Source organism: Mizuhopecten yessoensis, unplaced genomic scaffold, assembly GCF_002113885.1.
Source record: "Mizuhopecten yessoensis strain PY_sf001 unplaced genomic scaffold, ASM211388v2 scaffold10185, whole genome shotgun sequence".
Classification (NCBI taxonomy): Eukaryota; Metazoa; Mollusca; class Bivalvia; order Pectinida; family Pectinidae; genus Mizuhopecten; species Mizuhopecten yessoensis.
Window position 1 is genome coordinate 624,514 of NW_018408421.1, and position 23,381 is coordinate 647,894.

The following is a 23,381-nucleotide window of genomic DNA, read 5'->3' on the forward strand; positions in this document are numbered from 1 at the left end:
TAGAGGAGTATTTTTTTCATTTACTATTTTAAAGGAGTTTTGGCCCTTTGCTAAAAAAAATGCTCTGACAACTCTTCCTTAACTACTAGGACAATTTTAGCAAAACTGGTTCATGTGTGCTAACAAGATTTGGCTTGCAAGTATGTTTTGGCATGGAGGCACAGTATGTCAGTGACCTATATACTTAAATAAGTGTACAGCTCAGTAAATAAAGAAATCATTACTAGTGGGAGACTATGGATTGCTTTTAATTGCTTTGCCTTAGTAAGCCTTTAGCTTACATTTCTAGTTTATATAGAAGTGTGGGGTATTAGTTAGCCTTTGGCTTACAGTTCTGGTTTATATAGGAGCGTGGGGTATTAGTTAGCCTTTGGCTTACAGTTCTGGTTTATATAGGAGTGTGGGGTATAGTTAGCCTTTGGCTTACCGTTCTGGTTTATATAGGAGCGTGGGGTATTAGTTAGCCTTTAGCTTACAGTTCTGGTTTATATAGTAGTGTGGGGGTATTAGTTAGCCTTTAGCTTACAGTTCTGGTTTATACAGGAGCGTGGGGTATAGTTAGCCTTTGGCTTACAGTTCTAGTTTATATAGAAGTGTGGGGTATTAGTTAGCCTTTGGCTTACAGTTCTTGTTTATATAGGAGTGTGGGGTATTAGTTAGCCTTTACCTTACAGATCTGGTTTATATAGGAGCAGGGTATTAGTTAGCCTTTAGCTTACAGTTCTGGTTTATATAGGAGCGTGGGGTATAGTTAGCCTTTGGCTTACAGTTCTAGTTTATATAAGAGCGAGGGTATTAGTTAGCCTTTGGCTTACAGTTCTAGTTTATATAGGAGTGTGGGGTATTAGTTAGCCTTTGGCTTACAGTTCTTGTTTATATAGGAGTGTGGGGTATTAGTTAGCCTTTAGCTTACAGTTCTGGTTTATATAGGAGCAGGGTATTAGTTAGCCTTTAGCTTACAGTTCTGGTTTATATAGGAGCGTGGGGTATATATAGTTAGCCTTTAGCTTACTGTTCTGGTTTATATAGGAGTGTGGGGTATTAGTTAGCCTTTGGCTTACAGTTCTGGTTTATATAGGAGCGTGGGGTATAGTTAGCCTTTGGCTTGCAGTTCTGGTTTATATAGAAGCGTGGGTATAGTTAGCCTTTGGCTTGCAGTTCTGGTTTATATAGGAGCGTGGGGTATATATAGTTAGCCTTTAGCTTACAGTTCTGGTTTATATAGGAGCGTGGGGGATATATAGTTAGCCTTTAGCTTACAGTTCTGGTTTATATAGGAGCGTGGGGTATAGTTAGCCTTTGGCTTGCAGTTCTGGTTTATATAGTAGCGTGGGGTATAATTAGCCTTTGGCTTACAGTTCTGGTTTATATAGGAGCGTGGGGTATAGTTAGCCTTTGGCTTTCAGTTCTAGTTTAGTTTGTTTAGAGTATAATGTTCTTATAACAGCCAAGATCACACAAAGACGAGACAAATAATTTATTTCTGAGCAGATACATGTATTCTATGAAGGCAAAAACACAACAAACAGAAATTTTAACCAATTTTGTCTTTATTGTATTGTTAATGAAGTACATTTGTATATGATTTGAGTAAAAAGGAACGCAAATCTTGGAATGATCTAAGGAATATAAATTCCTGACTGATAAATAACATCAAATAAAATAAACTACTGACCTAGGTAATACACGGTCCACCATCTTCCGCTGGTGAAATCTAGCACCATACTTACTATAAACCACAAATAAAACAACACTGAGTAATCAGCAAAATATATATCATACTTTGGGATGTTTTGGTGTTGTTGGCTCAAAATAGGGTGGTTAAATTTTGGTTCGTCCAAATTCAGCGGTTATAGTGAAAACTGAAAAGTTATGACATTTTTAGATGAAAACGTGAATTTGTTGAAGTTTTATGAATTAAGTGTTATAATATATACCTATTCCTGCCCGAAAAATAAGCAATTCCAAGTTACGCTTACATGAACAATATAGCCCTGCACAGAAGTTAGCAATTGAAGCATAATAAATGACTTGGGAGATGGACTGCCGATATCTGGATGTATCGACAATATATTTTGGCACTGTGACAATTGGTTTCATTTTGGCTCATTGACACTCCAAGAACCATATAAACCAAAACGTAAGTACATATAAAATATCCCAAAGAATGGTAGTTCTAACAATATTAATAAAGACCCAATGGAGGAGAGAGATACAAAGATAGAAAAGTCGAGAATTATATATTTTTTCCAAAACATGGTAAAGGTATCGGTCATGTACATTGGTGGAATTCTAGCACCATACCTCATAGACCACGAACAAAAATGAATTACCAGTAAAAATATGTTGTCCAAACAAAATCCAATGGAGAAGAGAGACGTACAAAGATGGAAAAAAAGTCTACAGTTACAAAATATAGAAAAGGTATTTATCAACTACAATAGTATTGAATGTAAAATATTACTAGATAAGTCAATATAAAGTTGAAATGTAAAATAACGAATACCAAATACACAATGAAAAGTATACAAATGTATGTAAAAGTAAATAAATATTTGAAGGTAACTTGAATGAGTGACTATGATATAATAAAGGAATGCTTGTTTAATATATAATACACAATAAGTTATCTGGAATCTTTTAACCCTTTCACCCCTATGTAACTTTAGTAAACTCTACCATGTATTGATCTGGATGAGTCCATTTTGGTATACAGTGGTGAAAGGGGGTAATTCAGTATATTGTTGAAAAATACCGAAAATGAAAAACTAAAATTGCTTCATGTGGAATCAAATTCATCCTTTGAAGACATATTCATATTTAGGATATTTTTTAAAAATCACAATTTGTAGAACTCGTTTACCCCTACAGACACATTTAAACTCTTCAAATTCAAAGGTTGGAACAGTTCATTTTAAAATTTCTGGAGTGAATGAGTTGATCTGATCTGGCTTTGAACAACCAGGCTTAAATGTTGTAAACAAATATCACTGATATTAATAATAAAGGGTTAACATGACTTGTGTCAGTATTTATCAAATACACCTGCAATCTTGGAAATATTAGTGTGTTAGGTTTTAATTGTTTGTAGGATCTTCTAGCTTTGTGTTAGAGAGAGTTTTCCTTTAGCTCAATAAGTAGCTATAGAGTGGTGGACTGGGAAAGGTATGGGTCGCTGGCTCAATCCAGGTGGAAGCACACCACTTTCTTTCCTGTTAAAGATGGTGTCTGTGGCCCTCCTAGAAGCTTGCAAAGGTGAAGAAATATGGAACTAACTGCACATGAAACATTACCAGGTATCTTAATACATGACTAAAAATACAATGATTTTCAATGAATAAAAATTCTACAAATACACTGTAAATATGATATTGAGTACATTATGTAGAGTCCTGGTTAAACAATCTCTTAGACCTGTCCATAACTATTAATAAAGAAATACACAGAATCACCAAACCTACCAGCAAAGTACAAAAATAGTAAATAAATAATAAAAAAATAAATATAGTGTGAATAAAAAATCAGTTATTAAATGGCAAGGACATCACCTTATTACTGTTACCTGGTTACAAATATTCCTCAGACGTCTTTATGTAATAGACATGTAAACTCTACCATGCTTATGTTAATAAACAAATAAAGATATAAACAGAACAGAGAAATAATTTATAAAATGTTAACGACTACAGATTTATCTCCCCTTATATCAAATAAAAAATAATACAAAAACACATACCTGTACGGTGTACCCTATGCATTGAAAGGCACCAGTGGAAAGACAACAACATAAGAATCTATCTACTGATTGTTGTTTATCTCTAACTATTGAACAGACTAATAACATCTGTTACTTGTAACTAAAAGCAAGATTGGGTTATCTCAGTCGAGGGGCAAAGATTCTTTCACATTATCCCAACTGTTGCAGATTTTAAGCCTGAGGCTGAGATAACCTAAATTCGCTCAATTACAGGTAATCATTTTTTTTTTCTCGCACCTATTCAATATTTTTATTTTATTTAATTTTGCTATAGCCTTCAAGTATCCTGTTTGGAGCCTCAAATAAATATGGCCTCTTCGTCACTATATATATACACGGGACGTTTGAATGTATCATAACAATGTGGTCCGTACTTACAAAAAAAGAAAACCTATCACATAGTAGATTATATTTTATCTACAACATCAGGAAACTAACAACATCATAACAATAAGTAAAACAACAAAACAGAATAAAAACAATTATGACTGTCACTTGTGTCAGCGTGTGGATGAACACGTTGCTGAGTGAAAATTCTATGAAATGTCACAGAGAGGTGCCAGACAGATCAGACACTGAAAAATCTAGCATGAGGTAACCGGTATGTATCGTGCGAGATATCCTGGCTGAGGTGTGAGAAAAAATTATATAATTCTTATCAGCTGTGCATGACATTCATCCAATTGGACGATGCTGAAAATCATTAAAGCATTATGGGAAAGGGACTTCGAAAATGAAAATCCATGGCTTCCATGTGGCATAGGATAAGCTGTATGTATCATGATTTAAAATGGGCATCTTGATAATATTTGCTGTAAATAAAAACACTTCATAATACATCTATTCCTTAGACTCCATTTCATATACAATGTACAACTAGTTTTAATATCATCAGAATTATGGTGATCAATAATGAATAGCAATGTAACAGGTACATGCACCTGAACTGTTACAATATAAGTTGACTTCGCAAGCAAGTATCATGAAATGGCACAAACGTTTTTGGCTCAAAAATCATCCATTGAGTTTGAAATGGCACAGTTTGAAATTGCAGTCTGATAAGTAAGTTATGATAACTGTAGAAGTGACATATTTAACAATGACATGAACCATAATGAATGAGGCTGCCCTAGTTTAATTTCCCACTGTTCTGTCCCTCATCAATCAGCAGTTTTGGACAGGTACATATATGTATATATGTAAACATCGATTCCTGATTATGCACCATCCTGTCCTCAAGCTGATTTATCTTTCCACTATACACCATCCTGTCCTCAAGCTGATTTATCTTTCAACTGATGTAATGCAAATGCAGCTATATTAAAGACAAAATTATAAGTTTTTTTAAATGAATCAATGTCATAAAGTCATGCTAATTTCTGCTGCATGTTTCTGTGCAATCTAATTAAAATCATATCTTCACATCGCTCCCGTTTACTGATATGTCGCGTTGAAGATCTAATAACATCCCATAGAGGGTCACGTCAGAGGCCAACATGAATGCATTATCGTATTTATAACAAGCCAATCAAAACGCGACATAACTCTTTCTTTCAACCAATCAGAAAAATCGAACAGTTCTGTAACAATCTTATAATATCTCAAAATTCACCAGGTAATTTGATTGTGTTTTACGTCCTATCAACAGCTTTGGTCATATAAGGAAGTGCCAGGTTTTGGTGGTGGAGGAATCCGGAGTACCCAGGGAAAATCCACCGACTGGAGGTTAGCACCTGGAGACTGCCCCAGGTAGGCCTCGAACCCACCACCCTGTGGAGGAGGGCTAGTGGTAGCAGAATGTCAGACGCCTTACAATATGTAACCACCCGACCACCGCGGCTCCGGTAAACTGGATTCAAATGTGAAAAAGATACTATGTCACAATGATACAACTAGTTGACCAACTTTCACTTCTAAAGCTGTAACTAAAACGTACAAAAGATGATTGACTAAAATCATAAATATTGTGTCCTATAAAAGTGATCTTTAAACTCCTTGCATCAACCCTCAGTCATCACTAGAGGTCGACTCCTCTTCCCCTCGAAGCTTTTTCAGCACAGTTGTGGCGAGCTCTTCAATGGTGGAGGGCTGTAACGCCGAGGCTAGCTTGACAATGACTGGCGCGATACTGTGATCTTGAAACGACTTGAGGAATACAGGATCTGTGGAAGCCAAGAGTTTGAGTTAGAAATTTATTTAAATGTCTTGTATGTTCTCAAAATGTCAACTTTGTTGTGTATTTCTAAAATGAAAGCAAGAGACCCATAATTCTACACATAAATGTAAAATTCCTTGAAATAACCAACATAAGCATCCTAGAGTGTTGAATAAGATTGGGAGATGGATAAGAACACAAAACAATACCATCTTACTGCGTACATTACTTATGCATTAATACACAGATACACCCCTGCTAGCTTCAATACTGTACTTAATATGTATAAAAAGTTGAAGTCGGGTGATTTTTATACCCACCTTTGAGAAGCTGTACCAATGTCCAGAGGGCTATGTGTATAAAGTTGGGGTCGGGTGATTTGAGGAAGGTGTCTATATATAGCACTATCCCGTTGATGTTCACCGTCTTCAGCTCCTCAGGGATTTCTGTAAATATTCAGCACAATGTATATATCTGTGATAAGAGTATATTTCCTACTNAACTGTTGGCATACATATTTTAGCAGTATTCCTAGTTTAGCACTTTTCATACATTTATTTTGCACTTGATTATGACTTCACTAACTGAAATTTCGGTAGATAGTTTTTTTATTGCACATATTGTGAATTTCGGTAGATAGTTTTTTTATTGCACATATTGTGAGTGAACCAATTCATCAAGATGCTAATGAGTTAAAAATTTCATGATACGCTTAAGTCAAAGCCTGCTTAAGTAAGTTTTTTACAGTACACATTAAATAATTATTAATAATTATTGTTCATTCAGGAAGTTTACCTACATGACTGAAATACCAATATCTATACATCACTGTGGTAAAATAATACATGCACAGTGTAGCCACCTCCTACCAACTCAGCTAGCTAGAAAGAATTTATTTTTAGTTCATTTGGTAGAGCGACACACTAGTAACTATAGGTCTCTGTTTCGAGTCCAAGTAACATGTTTTTGTCATTTGTTTCAAAAGACTTTAATCATAGGCTTATATGCAAAGTCTGAGCATTTAAAACAGTCATTATTCCCAGTAAATGTACAACAACTGCCCTGGGTCACACACTTGTAATTACCTACCAGGTAAAACTTACAAAGGGTAATAATAATTCTTACCTACCAAGGCATCTGACCAGGAATCACAAACTAATACGATTATCTAGGAAGGACACCTGAACCAGGGTCACACAGTACTTACCTACAAGAAATAACTGACCCAGGGTTCCCACACTGTTGTACTGGACCTCTGATTGGGTGGACAGCGTTGCCAAGGTAACCAGTTTACTGAAAACTTTTCCACCATGTAGATGAAGCAGCTTGTATTTGACATCATCTGTACAACAGAACCATGATTAGAGACAATAGCAATAATAGGAGATCATTGCCTTAAATGTCTGTGGTCATTTAAAATCATTATTTGAACAATGCTTTAGGAACTGAATTTGATCACATTTATTATAATTAACTCATTCACCCCTGAAGACACATTTAATTTTTGAACTCTTCCAATTCAAAGGATGGAATAGTTCATAATGAAATTTCAAAGGTGAATGGGTTAATGTTTTATACCTCAACTCAGTCTTAACTAATAGATTATTATCTCAATAAAGTCTGTGCTTCTCTGCTTTCTGATTGGCCAAAATATCAATGGCTAAAGAAATTCCCCTTCACTATTTTTATCATATTGTGATTTTTTACTTCTGGAGTTGCAGGTCAATATCACGTTTTGTAAAAAAAACCTGAGCGTAGTTTTAGCTAATCACATCAAAGCAGAAATGAACGTCATATAACAAAACTGATCATTCTCAGAACAGTCTGTGATAAGTACTAGTGATCATTATATAAGTCTGTGAAAATTGATTTTTATCACAGCAGACTTCGTTTGACATTGTCTATATTTAAGCTATTCAATCATTATGTCAACAATATCTGTGCTAAATGATTCTTACCTTCATAACCTTTGAAATATAATGACAAGTTCTGAACAGTTGCAAATTTAGAAGTTAGCAAACGGTGCCCAACTAATGTTGAACATATTGTTGAATATTAAAACATCCTTTTAAGACACATGAAGAGGGTAGTCATTAAAGAAAATATGATAGCACACTGTTAATCATTCCAACCTCGTACATTCTAAAAGCCTCAATTTAAAATTGTGGACTCTTTCACAAAACTTATTTAAAGCCATTCATTCATATGTTGATTATCTCCAATTTTTAATAAAGAAATGATTTTTCCAATTTTTTAAATAAACAATTTCCAAGTTCTATTTACATAACAGAGAACAATATATTGCACATGACTTCATTACAGTGTATCAATGCCTGACCTTGATCCATAAAGGGATGTTTACAACCAAGGTCGGTAAACAACGGGTGACAATAGATAGCAAAGGCCAATGCTACTCCAACAATGTTAGAGGTCTTACACGGCGAAAAACTTTTGACAGGCGCCGTCGCAGTCGGCAAAATCATATCCGATTGAAAAAAGGCCGACCAGCGGCCTCTCATGTTATGGGAGTAAGGCCAATGCTAGCTTTTGCTAGAAAATATGATTATCAATTCCTTAACAATTTTTGTTAATAAAAAGCTTGGACGATTGTTATAACCTCTTCAATCGATCAGTTGTCAAGGGATTAATTTATCACAACAAGGCTCAATGGACGATTCCCCTATTATTGAGCTCCAGATGTAGACTAACCTTCATCAGCAAACACGGCCAGAGCAGCTGTCACCTCCTTCAGTGTATTCATCCTGGTCTCTAGCCCGAGCAGGACGAAGGTCAAGGCCTCCACACAGTCGTGTTCTATAAGGTCCTAGAGGTAACAATATAGGAATGTAAACACAGCCTAGGTAACAAAGACTACATAACAAAGGATATCCTGATACACTAGTCTAATATCAAAGTTACGAAAGGTCAAAACACTCTTACAATGATAAACTCGTCCTTAGCAAAGGATCAGAAGTCTCTACCCTGATGTACTGGCCCACAGCTAGGCATCCTCGATATCCAGGAGTTACGCTCACCTACGCTAACATAGGTGAGCGTAACCCCTGGATATCGAGGATGACAGCTAGGTTACGAAGTCCCTACCCTGATGAACTGAGCTTATTAAGGTTACAAAGACCCTACGTACCCTGATGTACTGGCCCACAGCTAGGTTACAAAGACCCTACCCCGATGTACTGGCCCACAGCTAGGTTACAAAGACCCTACCCTGATGTACTGGCCCACAGCTAGGTTACAAAGTCCCTACCCTGATGAACTGGCCCACAGCTTATTAAGGTTACATAGTCCCTACTCTGATGTACTGGTCTACAGCTAGGTTACAAAGTCCCTACCCTGATTTACTGGCCCACAGCTAGGTTACAAAGTCCTTACCCTGATGTACTGGCCCACAGCGAGGTTACAAAGTCCCTACCCTGATGTACTGGCCCACAGCCAAGTTACAAAGTCCCTACCCTGATGTACTGGCCCACAGCTAGGTTACAATGTCTCTACCCTGATGAACTGGCCCACAGCTTATTAAGGTTACATAGTCCCTACTCTGATGTACTGGTCTACAGCTAGGTTACAAAGTCCCTACCCTGATTTACTGGCCCACAGCTAGGTTACAAAGTCCTTACCCTGATGTACTGGCCCACAGCGAGGTTACAAAGTCCCTACCCTGATGTACTGGCCCACAGCCAAGTTACGTATGATCCCTGCCGCGTGTCTCTGAGCCTCAGGGTTGTGGCTGTCACACATGACGTGGCATAGGTCTATCACAAAGTTACTTGTCATAATCACCACCTACAAAACATAGAGAAATGTATATCATTACTGGAGCTATAGAGACAAGATTTTAAAAATTAAAATATTTCTATTATTTTATTTTCAAATTCAGTAGCTCTTATATATGAGTCAAAGGAGTCATTAATTTATAACTCTAATGAGTCAGTGAAGTCACTTGCACCCTCCATGGAGGGTTTTGTACCACTAATGAACTTTGATTTAATAGCCATAGATTGTTTTCATTTTTTTAAACTTGGCCTGAAATAATGCAATCCATCAGAAATTCATCTACTTGGTAGGAAAGAAATTTGTAAAAGATGGATGGTTTTTGAATGGACAAGAATATTTCCCTCCTCCTTTTTTTAAAATGGGGCACAATAATTATGCATTTAATATCACAATCTTAATAGACAACATGATCTACTAATTTAAAAGTATATTTTTGAAAGCAAATAATGAAAATAGATATTGGTAAACACTACATTAAATCATGGGTTTGAAAACTGTGAAAACTGAAAAATGTGTAAGCAAAATGTGGTGCCATGTCCTGATGTTGTTTCAGAGCCCATACAATATATTATCATTTATCTTATGGCTTCAACAGTTAAGCACTTCCCTATTAAATAATACTATGTTATATGCAATATTATTTCTGTTTTATATATGTCCCACTAATTTCTCACAAATACAGTGAAAAAATCTCACAAAGTTTGACCAAATATCACCAAGTTTGACCAAATATCACCAAGTTTGACAAAATATCACCAAGTTTGACCAAATATCACCAAGTTTTCACTGATCTCACTATTTTGCATCGGAAAGTTATGGCAAGTTGCCGTAAGTGACCTTAGCTGTTGATAGGACGTTAAACCCTATTATACCAAACATTCAACAGTTAAGTGATCCTTTTCATTTTGGAAGACCATGGTCTGCTTGCGTGTCACAACTATCTACGATACTAGTACCTCATTGGCTTTGTGTATAGACAGGTTCCGGAGACAAGCCACCGCTGCCACAAGTGTGTCCTTGTGTCCTGTCCTCAGCACCTTCTGTAAGCGTGGCAATGCCCCGTATTTCACAATCAGGGGTTGGTTATTACCTGAAAAGTGACAGTGTAACATGTTAATGGCCAGCTTCAGGTCAGGTGAGCTACAAAGTTAAGGATTGTGACAAAACTCAGGGATGATTGGTGGATGGAAACAATTAGTGTTGGTCGTATTATGATTGAGGAACTTTCGTTTTATTGCAGTTTGACTGAAACTGAGGGAAATACATGAAACATTGATTTGCGAGACGTACAAGGTAACTACATGTACTGTTTTAACAAGACTAAAGTTGCCAACCATGCAACAAGTTCAGCAGCAGGATAATAAAAGAAAGGAAGTTGTATATTTCATATCATTTTCCAAAATAATTTTTTGTTGGATGGTCAACAAAACAACAAGGGAGGTAATTCAGTCAAACAGGGATTTGAGCAGAACCCAGTGATTAGTAGACCCCTAAAAGGAGGAGTTCTGTCTCATAATCAGTAACTGTAATGATTGGTTCACCTAATGGCAAATCAATGCAAATGAGAACACCTGTAATGGTTTGAGTAAAATGGAGAGTCATGGAATCAGATGGTATCTAAGTAATTTACAGAGTTATGTCTATATGAAATTTTAGACAAAATCTTAAACTTACCATCAGAAGCGAGATTCCTCAAGGCAAGACACGCCTGACATTGTACCTAAAAAACAATTAAAACATCCAGGTGTTCACAGCCTGATCAGACACTACAACACAACACTCTAATCCAATACATTCAACATTTTGAAATTCAAAACTAAAATTATATGTAAAGGTATTTAACATTATCATCTAAGAAAATTAAGGCACTCAGAAATACATAAACAATGTAGGCTTTTAAATGTTTCTCAAAACATTGTATTTCAAAAACGACTTGTTAAGCTAACCAGCCTTTTTACGACTTTGCTCAGGTGTTACCGTCAGCCTTGGCTGCACATATATTGCAACACATGATAAACACTGGCTTCACCTTGCAACATGATAAACACTGTGTGATGTCACCATATGTCTAGTTCAATGTTTGCCGTTGGTGGTCATAACCTACAATCTGTGTGTAAACTGGGTATATCATCATGTCTAACATGAGAATTCTGAAATCTGATTAGTCATGACCAACTTTCCAGCCGCAACATTTACAGTCACATTTAAAATTAAGTTTACAGATCCTTTTACAACGCGCTAGCAATGGTTTTAATTAAATATATAAATTTTATAAACTACTCATCACTAACCATTCACCCTTATGTAACTTAAGTAATCTCTACCATGCATTGATGAGGTTGAGTCCATTATGGTCTACAGTGGTGAAAGGGTTAGAACATCTCAAGAAGCACCAACACAGATGTGTATATGGTTAATTTTATATGTCATCTATGTGTCTTAGATATCACAACCAATTTGACTTTGGTTCTTACTGTGTCAAAAGTTATCTTATATCATACATATCTTTCAGTATAACGACTTCCTGTGGCTGATGTTGACATATATTTACCTGACCTATGAACTTACCTTTTCTTCCTTGGCTGATACGAGTCTGATGAGATTTCTAATGACGTCAGTGTGGCCGATGGCGACCATAAGAGCTCTGTGTTTTTCGTTGACAGCGATGTTACTGAGGGAGGCGGCACTGTAGTACTGTATGTCCTGGTCTGGGGACTGGAGGAGGTCAACCAGTACAGGAATCACACCTCCAGCCACTAAATCGTTCCGGTGATTTTCTGCAATCAACAGTGAAATCAAAGCTGTACAAAGTTAATATAATGTACAGGGCCTGTATTCATGAAACTGTTCTCATAATTAATAACAAGAGGCTCACCTGAATATTAAAGCAGTCATAGAAAAATATTCTCATTAAATATTATATTGCACTAAAAATATTTCCCTCGCAAACTTTGTTGGCTCCATCTAAAACTACCAGCAAAATATTATTATAAGATTCTATGCTTTTTTATTCTTCTTCAGAAGTTGCTTGACATATTTTCCCCTGTGACCTTGTAAGTAGGTCAATGTCATTTTCCTTCTCAAATTGGTTAGCTCTATTCCAAAATGCTACCAGCCAAATCTTATGAATCGTTTCCTTTTAGTTCTTGCGAACAAATCCTTTAAAATGTTGTAGACCTCTGTGGCCTCTAAAGTAGGTTGAGGTAATTTTCATTCGCAAACTTTGGTGAGCTCTATCCCAGGAAGTCACCAGCCAAATATTATAATTTTATGAATTTTAATTCTTCAGAAGTAGTTTGAACCGTTTGACATATTTGAACGCTGTGACCTTGAAAGTAAGTCAAGGTCATTTTCATTCGCAAACTTTGTTGGGCTCTTTCCCAGAAAGCTACAAGCCAAATATTTAGGTTCTATAACTTTCAGTTCTTCAGAAGAAGTCGTTTGAAGTGTTTGACACATTTGACCCCTGTGACCTTGAAAGAAGGTCAAGGTCATTTTCATCCTCAAACTTTGCCGGGCTCTATCTCAGGAAGCCATCAATCAAATATAAAGATGCTATACCGTTTAGTTCTTCAGAAGAAGTTGTTGGAAACATTTGACATATTTGACTCCTGTGACCTTGAAAGTAGGTCAAGGTCATTTTCGTTTTCAAACTTTGTTGGGCTCTATCCCAGGAAGCCACCAGCCAAATATAAAGATTCTATACCTTTTAGTTCTTCAGAAGAAGTCGTTTGAAATGTTTGACACATTTGACTCCTGTAACCTTGAAAGTAGGTCAAGGTCATTTTCATTCTCAAACTTAGTCGGTCAACGTCATTCATATGAACAAACTTAGTACCCCTTTATCCCAGCATGCTACTGGCCATATATCATCACCCTATGTCTGTTGGTTGTTAAGAAAAAGTTGAAGAAGATTTTAACACATTTGACCCCTGTGACCTTGAAAGTCGGTCAAGGTAATTTTTTTCGCAAACTTTGTTTGGCTTTTACCAAGGAAGCTACCAGGTAATTCTCATATCTCTAGGCTTTTCTGTATTTCAGAAGATAAGTTGTTTGAAAATTTTGACATATTTCACCCCTATGACCTTGAAAGTAGGTCATTTTTATTCGCAAACTTTGTTCGGCTTATCCCATGGAAGCTACCTTCCAATTGTCATGTCTCTAAACCTTTTTTGTATTTCAGAAGAAGTTGTTTGAATGTTTTTACATATTTGACCCCTGTGATCTTGAAAGTAGGTCAAATTCTGTTTTTTCGCCTCTATGCCTTCTGGTTCTTCAGAAGAAGTCGTTGAAAGGAAAGTTGACCCAGGGTCATTATACTTCCACTGACCCCATGTCTCGGTTGGTTAGAGTGACAGTATAATGATCAGAGATCCAGGATTTGAATTCTGGTCTAGCCCTTTCATGTTTTCACCCCCAAAACAATGTTGTTGATGATTTTTTTTGTTTATTTCACTTTTTTCCTTTTTTTAATTCAAGTCCCACAAGGTATATTTTTTCAGAAATGACTTATCCAAACAATAAAATTGCTGATCAAAGTTTCCAAGTGGTCTAACAGTTGTTGACAGTGGTACAGGGATCCTTAAGTATTTTGACAGTGGTGCAGGGACCCTTAAGTATTTTGACAGTGGTACAGGGATCCTTAAGTATTTTGACAGTGGTACAGGGATCCTTAAGTGTTCTGACAGTGGTGCAGGGACCCTTAAGTATTTTGACAGTGGTACAGGGATCCTAAGTATTTTGACAGTGGTACAGGGATCATTAAGTATTTTGACAGTGGTACAGGGTTCCCTAAGTGTCACAATTAATGTACTTACGTAGGTGAGTAAGGTTTAAAACAGCACCAGCAGCGTTTCTCTGTACCCTCAAATCTTGTGACTTCATCAGCCTAAGTAGAGGATGAATGGCCTGATGTTCAATGATCTGCTGTTTGTTGGCATCTGACAGGAATAGAAAATACAAAAATACTTATAAAACAATTCAGTTATATATTGCATACCGGAATTGTTTGTACTGTCAAACTTTTGCCCTGCGCCTATGAAACCAATTTTTGCTCAGTGCTTATTTTGCCCTTCACAGTTAATTACTATGTCTATAAAGCTGTTAACTTATATTCACCCTTCGCCCATAAAGCCAATTTTTGCTCAGTGCTTATTTTGCCCTTAACAGTTAATTACTATTTCTATTATGCTGTTTACTTATATTCTCTGCAATGATGAATTTGCTGTCATTAAAGAGGGCAAAAGGACGAAAATTTAACTGCATAATAAATAAAAGTGTGTAACAAGTTGAAAGATACCTGTCAGTATATTACACATTTAGATAAATAGAGATTATTGTTGCTATTATATGTAAATATGATAATGTAAGTTGTGTGTACCTGCATATGTGTTACACTAAGTAGACATAAAGGGTTTTTGTAACCATGTAAAATGTACTTACCTGTGAGTTATACTAGTATATGGTATGATTTACATGATGTACCTACCCTTGTGTGACCTGCTGTATAGACGTACCTACCTGTGTGTTACATGGTGTATAGATGTACCTACCTGTGTGTTACATGATGTATAGATGTATCTACCTGTGTGTTACAAGATGTATAGATGTACATACCTGTGTGTTACATGATGTATAGATGTACCTACCTGTGTGTTACATGGTGTATAGATGTACCTTCCTGTGTGTTACATGGTGTATAGATGTACCTACCCTTGTGTGACCTGCTGTATAGATGTACCTACCTGTGTGTTACATGGTGTAAAGATGTACCTATCTGTGTGTTACATGATGTATAGATGTATCTACCTGTGTGTTACAAGATGTATAGATGTACCTACCTGTGTGTTACATGATGTATAGATGTACCTACCTGTGTGTTACATGGTGTATAGATGTACCTTCCTGTGTGTTACATGGTGTATAGATGTACCTACCCTTGTGTGACCTGCTGTATAGATGTACCTACCTGTGTGTTACATGGTGTAAAGATGTACCTATCTGTGTGTTACATGATGTATAGATGTATCTACCTGTGTGTTACAAGATGTATAGATGTACCTACCTGTGTGTTACATGATGTATAGATGTACCTACCTGTGTGTTACATGGTGTATAGATGTACCTTCCTGTGTGTTACATGGTGTATAGATGTACCTACCTGTGTGTTACATGATGTATAGATGTACCTACCCTTGTGTGACCTGCTGTATAGATGTACCTACCTGTGTGTAACATGGTGTAAAGATGTACCTATCTGTGTGTTACATGATGTATAGATGTATCTACCTGTGTGTTACATGATGTATAGATGTATCTACCTGTGTGTTACATGATGTATAGATGTACCTTCCTGTGTGTTACATGGTGTATAGATGTACCTACCTGCGTGTTACACTGTGTATATATGTACCTACCTGTGTGTTACATGGTGTATAGATGTACCTACCTGTTTGTTACATGATGTATAGATGTTCCTTCCTGTGTGTTACCTGCTATATAGATGTACCTACCTGCGTGTTACATTATGTATAGATGTATCTACCTGTGTGTTACATAGTGTATAGATGTACCTATATGTGTGTTACATGATGTATAGATGTACCTACCTGTGTGTTACATGATGTATAGATGTACCTTCCTGTGTGTTACATGGTATATAGATGTACCTACCTGCGTGTTACATGATGTATAGATGTACCTGCCTGTGTGTTACTTGATGTATAGATGTTCCTACCTGCGTGTTACATGATGTATAGATGTATCTACCTGTGTGTTACATGATGTATAGGTGTATAGATGTACCTACCTGCGTGTTACTTGATGTATAGATGTACCTACCTGTGTGTTACATGGTGTATAGATGTACCTACCTGCATGTTACATGATGTATAGATGTACCTACCTGTGTGTTACTTGATGTATAGATGTACCTACCTGCGTGTTACTTGATGTATAGATGTACCTACCTGTGTGTTACCTGCTATATAGATGTACCTACCTGTGTGTTACATAGTGTATAGATGTACCTACCTGTGTTTTACATAGTGTATAGATGTACCTACCTGTGTGTTAACAGCTGTATAGATGTACCTACCTGTGTGTTACCTGCTATATAGATGTACCTACCTGTGTGTTACATGATGTATAGATGTACCTACCTGTGTGTTACATGCTGTATAGATGTACCTACCTGCGTGTTACATGATGTATAGATGTACCTACCTGTGTGTTACCTGGTGTATAGATGTACCTACCTGCGTGTTACATGATGTATAGATGTACCTACCTGTGTGTTACATAGTGTATAGATGTACCTACATGTGTGTTACATGGTGTATAGATGTAACTTCCTGTGTAATACATGATGTATAGATGTACCTACCTGTGTGTTACGTGGTGTATAGATGTACCTACCTGTGTGTTACATGATGTAAAGATGTGCCAGTACCTACCTGTGTGGTAGATTATGTGAAGATGTGCCAGTACCTACCTGTGTGGTAGATTATGTGAAGATGTGCCAGTACCTACCTGTGTGGTAGATTATGTAAAGATGGGCCAGTACCTACCTGTGTGGTAGATTATGTAAAAAGGTGCCAGTACCTACCTGTGTGGTAGATTATGTAACAATTTGTGTCAGTACCTACCTGTGTGGTAGATTATGTAAAAAGGTGCCAGTGCCTACCTGTGTGGTAGATTATGTAAAGATGTGCCAGTGCCTACCTGTGTGGTAGATTATGTAAAGATGTGCCAGTTCCTACCTGTGTGGTAGATTATGTAAAGATGTGCCAGTTCCTACCTGTGTGGTAGATTATGTAAAAAGGTGCCAGTACCTACCTGTGTGGTAGATTATGTAAAGATGTGCCAGTACCTACATGTGTGGTAGATTATGTAAAGATGTGCAAGTACCTACCTGTGTGGTAGATTATGTAAAGATGTGCCAGTACCTACCTGTGTGGTAGATTATGTAAAAAGGTGCCAGTACCTACCTGTGTGGTAGATTATGTAAAGATGTGCCAGTACCTACCTGTGGTGGCTAGAGTTGTGATACATCCTGCAGTATTACATTGGACGTCTGTATTACTCGACTGAAGTAGACACACTAGGGCCTCTACTCCTCCACATGTTCCAATAGTGGCCTTGTTTGAATCTAGGACAAAAGTGGTCAAAAAGATATAAATCTTCTCAATTCATCTATTTTCATCAAGAATTGATGTTTTTTATAAAGGGGTATTATGCAACAAGTAAACCTTGCAAAGCTGAGTCAGGAATTAAAGAGAAATGTTCAATGTTGTTTGCAAGGTGGCTGATTTCAGACACTATACTGTTTTATATATATAGACCATGAGGTGTGAAAACATAATGCGTCAACACCAGACACAAGAATAATGTCATGAAAAGACAGGTAGGCTGTGCCTCTACTTGGAAATGATGGACAAGGGGAGAAAACCCCAGCTTACAGTCAAAGTTGTTTCAGCCTAATTATATGTAGTTTATAAGCTTTTCAAGATAAGATATCACATTTATTTCAAACAGATATTTTACAGTTTTTTACATTTCAAGACATATTTACTTTATGAATCGGTGAAAGCGGGTTGTGTGTTGATAGCTCCGCTAATTTCTATAAAATATCTAAAGATGCTACAGCATCTAATAAGAAAACACAGTCTTCAGCATCTTTGCATTAACTCATACAACCTTGAACTTTCATAATGAACTATTCCAACCTTTAAATTGGAAGAGTTCAAATGTGTCTTCAGGGTTGAATAAGTTGATACATGTTTTAGTGGACAGATATATATGGTGATGAAGTGTACCTGGGCCTTGGAGGGTGAAGTTGCTCACTGCCAGCGTCGCTGATTTCTGTACCTGGAGGTCTCGAGACCTAAGGAGCTTAACTAACGGCTTTGCCACGGGAATGGTTAGTGGGGCTTTAGCTGAATAATAACAGAGACACACAATGAGACTGGACACAGCATATACTCAGTCAGAGATCAAAGCTATATTAAAATGTGCTTATCTAGCTACCTCACAGCACTATTCTGACATTGGTCTATATCTTACTTTTCTCACTGATATCAGTGAAGCACAGCACTGCTGATTTATCATGTTCTACTATCTTTGTACACCATTCTATTACTTACTTCTCTCACTGATCTCAGTAAAGCACAGCGCTGCTGATTTATCATGTTCTACTATCTTTGTTCACCATTCTATTACTTACTTCTCTCACTAATCTCAGTAAAGCACAGCACTGCTGATTTATCATGTTCTACTATCTTTGTACACCATTCTGTTACTTACTTCTCTCACTGATCTCAGTAAAGCACAGCGCTGCTGATTTATCATGTTCTACTATCTTTGTACACCATTCTATTACTTACTTCTCCCGACACTGATATCAGTAAAGCACAGCGCTGCTATCATATCCTACTATCTTTGTACACCATTCTATTACTTACTTCTCTAACTGATCTCAGTAAAGCACAGCACTGCTGATTTATCATGTTCTACTATCTTTGTACACCATTCTGTTACTTACTTCTCGCACTGATCTCAGTAAAGCACAGAGCTGCTATCATGTTCTACTATCTTTGTACACCATTCTATTACTTCCTTCTCTCACTGATCTCAGTAAAGCACTGCACTGCTATCATGTTCTACTATCTTTGTACACCATTCTATTACTTACTTCTCTCACTGATATCAGTAAAGCACAGTGCTGCTGATTTATCGTGTTCTACTTTCTTTGTACACCATTCTGTTACTAACTTCTCTCACTGATCTCAGTAAAGCACAGCACTGCTATCATGTTCTACTATCTTTGTACACCATTCTATTACTTACTTCTCTCACTGATCTCAGTAAAGCACAGCGCTGCTATCATGTTCTACTATCTTTGTACACCATTCTGTTACTTACTTCTCTCACTGATCTCAGTAAAGCACAGCGCTGCTGATTTATCATGTTCTACTATCTTTGTACACCATTCTGTTACTTACTTCTCTCACTGATCTCAGTAAAGCACAGCGCTGCTGATTTATCATGTTCTACTATCTTTGTACACCATTCTGTACTTTCTTCTCTCACTGATCTCAGTAAAGCACAGCTGCTGATTTATCATGTTCTACTATCTTTGTACACCATTCTATTACTTACTTCTCTCACTGATCTCAGTAAAGCGTCAGCTGCTGATTTATCATGTTCTACTATCTTTGTACACCATTCTGAACTTTCTTCTCTCACTGATTTCAGTAAAGCACAGCTGCTGATTTATCATGTTCTACTTTCTTTGTACACCATTCCATTACCTACTTCTCTCGACACTGATCTCAGTAAAGCACAGCGCTGCTGATTTCTGTAGTTCAACGTTGTCGGAGTAAGCCATTATACTAAGGGCCCTGACATGTTCCTCATTCAATACAGGTTCACCATTAGCTTCTGTCAAGTGAGAAAAACATTTTGGTGATACTTCCTGTTATGATACATGGATAACTTCCTGTTTTGATACATGTACCTTCGTGTTATAATTCCTGTAACATCCTGTTATTATACCTGTAACTTCCTCTATTACTTACTTCTCTCACTGATCTCAGTAAAGCACAGCACTGTTATCGTGTTCTACTATATTTGTACACCATTCTATTACTTACTTCTCTCACTGATCTCAGTAAAGCACAGCGCTGCTGATTTCTGTAGTTCAACGTTGTCGGAGTAAGCCAATATACTAAGGGCCCTGACATGTTCCTCATTCAATACAGGTTCACCATTAGCTTCTGTCAAGTGAGAAAAACATTTTGGTGATATTTTGTGTTCTACAATAGATGTTTCTGTATATTCCTGTTATAAGACCTTTGACTTTCTGTTATAATACATGGATATTCTTATTACAATACCTGTAAATATCTGCTTTAGTACATGTACTTGAATCATCTTGTTATAATAGCTTATAGATGTACCTGTACATTTCTGCTAATCTACCTGTAACCTCCTATTATGATACCTGTAACTTCCTGTTTTGATACCTGTTACTTCCTGTTATGATACCTGTCACAAACTTGTATAAATCCTGTAACTTCCTTTTATATTATCTATAAATTCCTGTTGTGATACCTATAACCTTCTTGTTGTCATACCTGTAACTTTCTTTTATAATATCTGTAACTTTCTGTTATAATATTTATCATTTCCTGTTATTATACATATAACTTCCTGTTATTATATCTGTAACTTCCTGTTATAATACCTGTTATTTTCTGTTATTAAACCTGTAACATCCTGATATGATACATGGATAACTTCCTGTTTTGATACATGTAACTTCCTGTTATAATTCCTGTAACATCCTTTTATTATACCTGTTACTTCCTGTTATAATACATATAACTTCCTGTTTTGATACATGTAACTTCCTGTTGTAATTCCTGTAACATCCTTTTATTATACCTGTTACTTCCTGTTATAATACATATAACTTCCTGTTTTGATACATGTAACTTCCTGTTATAATTCCTGTAACATCCTTTTATTATACCTGTTACTTCCTGTTATAATACATATAACTTCCTGTTTTGATACATGTAACTTCCTGTTGTAATTCCTGTAACATCCTTTTATTATACCTGTTACTTCCTGTTATAATACATATAACTTCCTGTTTTGATACATGTAACTTCCTGTTATAATTCCTGTAACATCCTTTTATTATACCTGTTACTTCCTGTTATAATACATATAACTTCCTGTTTTGATACATGTAACTTCCTGTTGTAATTTCTGTAACATCCTGTTAATATACCTGTAACTTCCTGTTATGATACATGCATAACTTCCTGTTTTGATACATGAAACTTCCTGTTATAATACCTGTTACTTCCTGTTATAATTCATGCAACATACTGTTTTTATACCTGTAACTTCCTGTTATGATACATGGATAACTTCCTGTTTTGATACATGAAACTTTCTGTTATAATACATGTAACATCCTGTTACTATACCTGTAACTTCCTTTTATAATACATGAAACTTTCTGTTATAATACAATGTCATGTAACTTCCTGTTATAATTCCTGTAACATCCTGTTATTATACCTGTAAGTTCCTGTTATGATACATGAAAAACTTCCTGTTTTGATACATGTAACTTCCTGTTATAATACCTGTTACTTCCTGTTTTAATTCCTGCAACATACTGTTTTTATACCTGTAACTTCCTGTTATGATACATGGATAACTTCCTGTTTTGATACATGAAACTTTCTGTTATAATACATGTAACTTCCTGTTATAATTTCTGTAACATCCTGTTATTATACCTGTAACTTCCTGTTATGATACATGTATAACTTCCTGTTTTGAAACATATAACTTCCTGTTATAATTCCTGTAACATCCTTTTATTATACCTGTAACTTCCTGTTATAATACATGTACATGTAACTTCCTGTTTTGATACATGTAACTTCCTGTTATAATTCCTGTAACATCCTGTTATTATACCTGTAACTTCCTGTTATGATACATGCATAACTTCTTGTTTTGATAAATGTAACTTGCTGTTATAATACATGTAACATCCTGTTATTATACCTGTAGCTTCCTGTAATGATACATGTATAACTTCCTGTTTTTGATACATGTAACTTCCTCTTATAATTCCTGTAACATCCTGTTATTATACCTGTAACTTCCTCTTATAATACATGTATCTTTCTGTTTTGATACATGTAACTTCCTGTTATAATTTCTGTAATACCTGTTATTATACCTGTAACTTCCTGTTATGATACATGTATAACTTCCTGTTTTGATACATGTAACTTCGTGTTATAATTCCTGTAACATCCTGTTATTATACCTGTAACTTCCTGATATACGGGAACCATATACAGTGACTCAATTATCAGCAATTTTCTGAAAAAAAAGCTGAATAATACTTGGCTAATACTTTATTTAATTATTAGTCTGTTAAATACTGTATATGTTTATCTTCAAATCAACAGTGTTACATGTATATAGTAAATCTTATAACAGGTGTTGTCTCTTCTGTAATAACAGCAGATGGAAGTAATCATGTATGTTCACAGTGAAAAAGAAAGAAAAGTAAGCAATGTAATATTACCATGCTCTAGATAATGTAGGAGGTTGCCAACAGCCTGTCTCTCACTCTCCAGTAAAATCATTTCATAGCTATCATCGACCAGGCCGCCAGTCTGTTGTGGTAACGGGATACATCCACAGGAAAGACAGCAGAGACAATACTCTAACAGGCTTCGTAATAGCTGGATCAACTCCTCCAGGACATCGGTTTTGTCTGTGGATACTGATCGTTCTATCTTTATCTCAAACTGTTGGTCCATCGAGCCTAATGACTGAAATATAATAAAAAAAATCATTGTTTAACATTCCAATCCGGGTATAATTTTCACAAAGCTGTCAAACCTCCCTCTTTAGGAGGGAAACTCCCTCATTTTGACCAAAATTTACCAATCTCCTTAGAAACTCCCTCATTTTGACCAAAATTTACCTATCTCCCTAGAAACTCCCTCATTCAAGTCCAAATTATCACAAACTCAAAAGCTATATCCTTTGGTCAGATGATCTCCTAGTTATATTACTGCAGGGTGGGTGTAATAATCACAACAGGTGTGTCTGAATCAAATGAATGCTTTTTGG

The 23,381-nt window shown here is 36.3% G+C and overlaps 1 protein-coding gene across 1 annotated transcript in view; it reads right to left on the minus strand.

The window, feature by feature from the left end:
- Window positions 1–5,329: 5,329 nt before the first annotated feature.
- The window catches only part of LOC110459700 (vacuolar protein 8-like), a 28,328-nt gene continuing 10,276 nt past the window's right edge, over window positions 5,330–23,381 (minus strand). Inside the window, exons 2-14 of the mRNA XM_021512075.1 lie at window positions 22,828–23,077; window positions 20,357–20,479; window positions 18,521–18,640; window positions 17,731–17,853; window positions 14,522–14,644; window positions 12,273–12,481; window positions 11,379–11,424; window positions 10,661–10,794; window positions 9,588–9,713; window positions 8,622–8,736; window positions 7,120–7,254; window positions 6,233–6,358; window positions 5,330–5,919 (exon numbers count right to left, since the gene is read on the minus strand). Of these exons, the coding sequence (XP_021367750.1) occupies window positions 5,765–5,919; window positions 6,233–6,358; window positions 7,120–7,254; window positions 8,622–8,736; window positions 9,588–9,713; window positions 10,661–10,794; window positions 11,379–11,424; window positions 12,273–12,481; window positions 14,522–14,644; window positions 17,731–17,853; window positions 18,521–18,640; window positions 20,357–20,479; window positions 22,828–23,077 (1,785 nt within the window). The 3' untranslated portion in view covers window positions 5,330–5,764. The remainder of the gene's footprint in view (window positions 5,920–6,232; window positions 6,359–7,119; window positions 7,255–8,621; window positions 8,737–9,587; window positions 9,714–10,660; window positions 10,795–11,378; window positions 11,425–12,272; window positions 12,482–14,521; window positions 14,645–17,730; window positions 17,854–18,520; window positions 18,641–20,356; window positions 20,480–22,827; window positions 23,078–23,381) is intronic.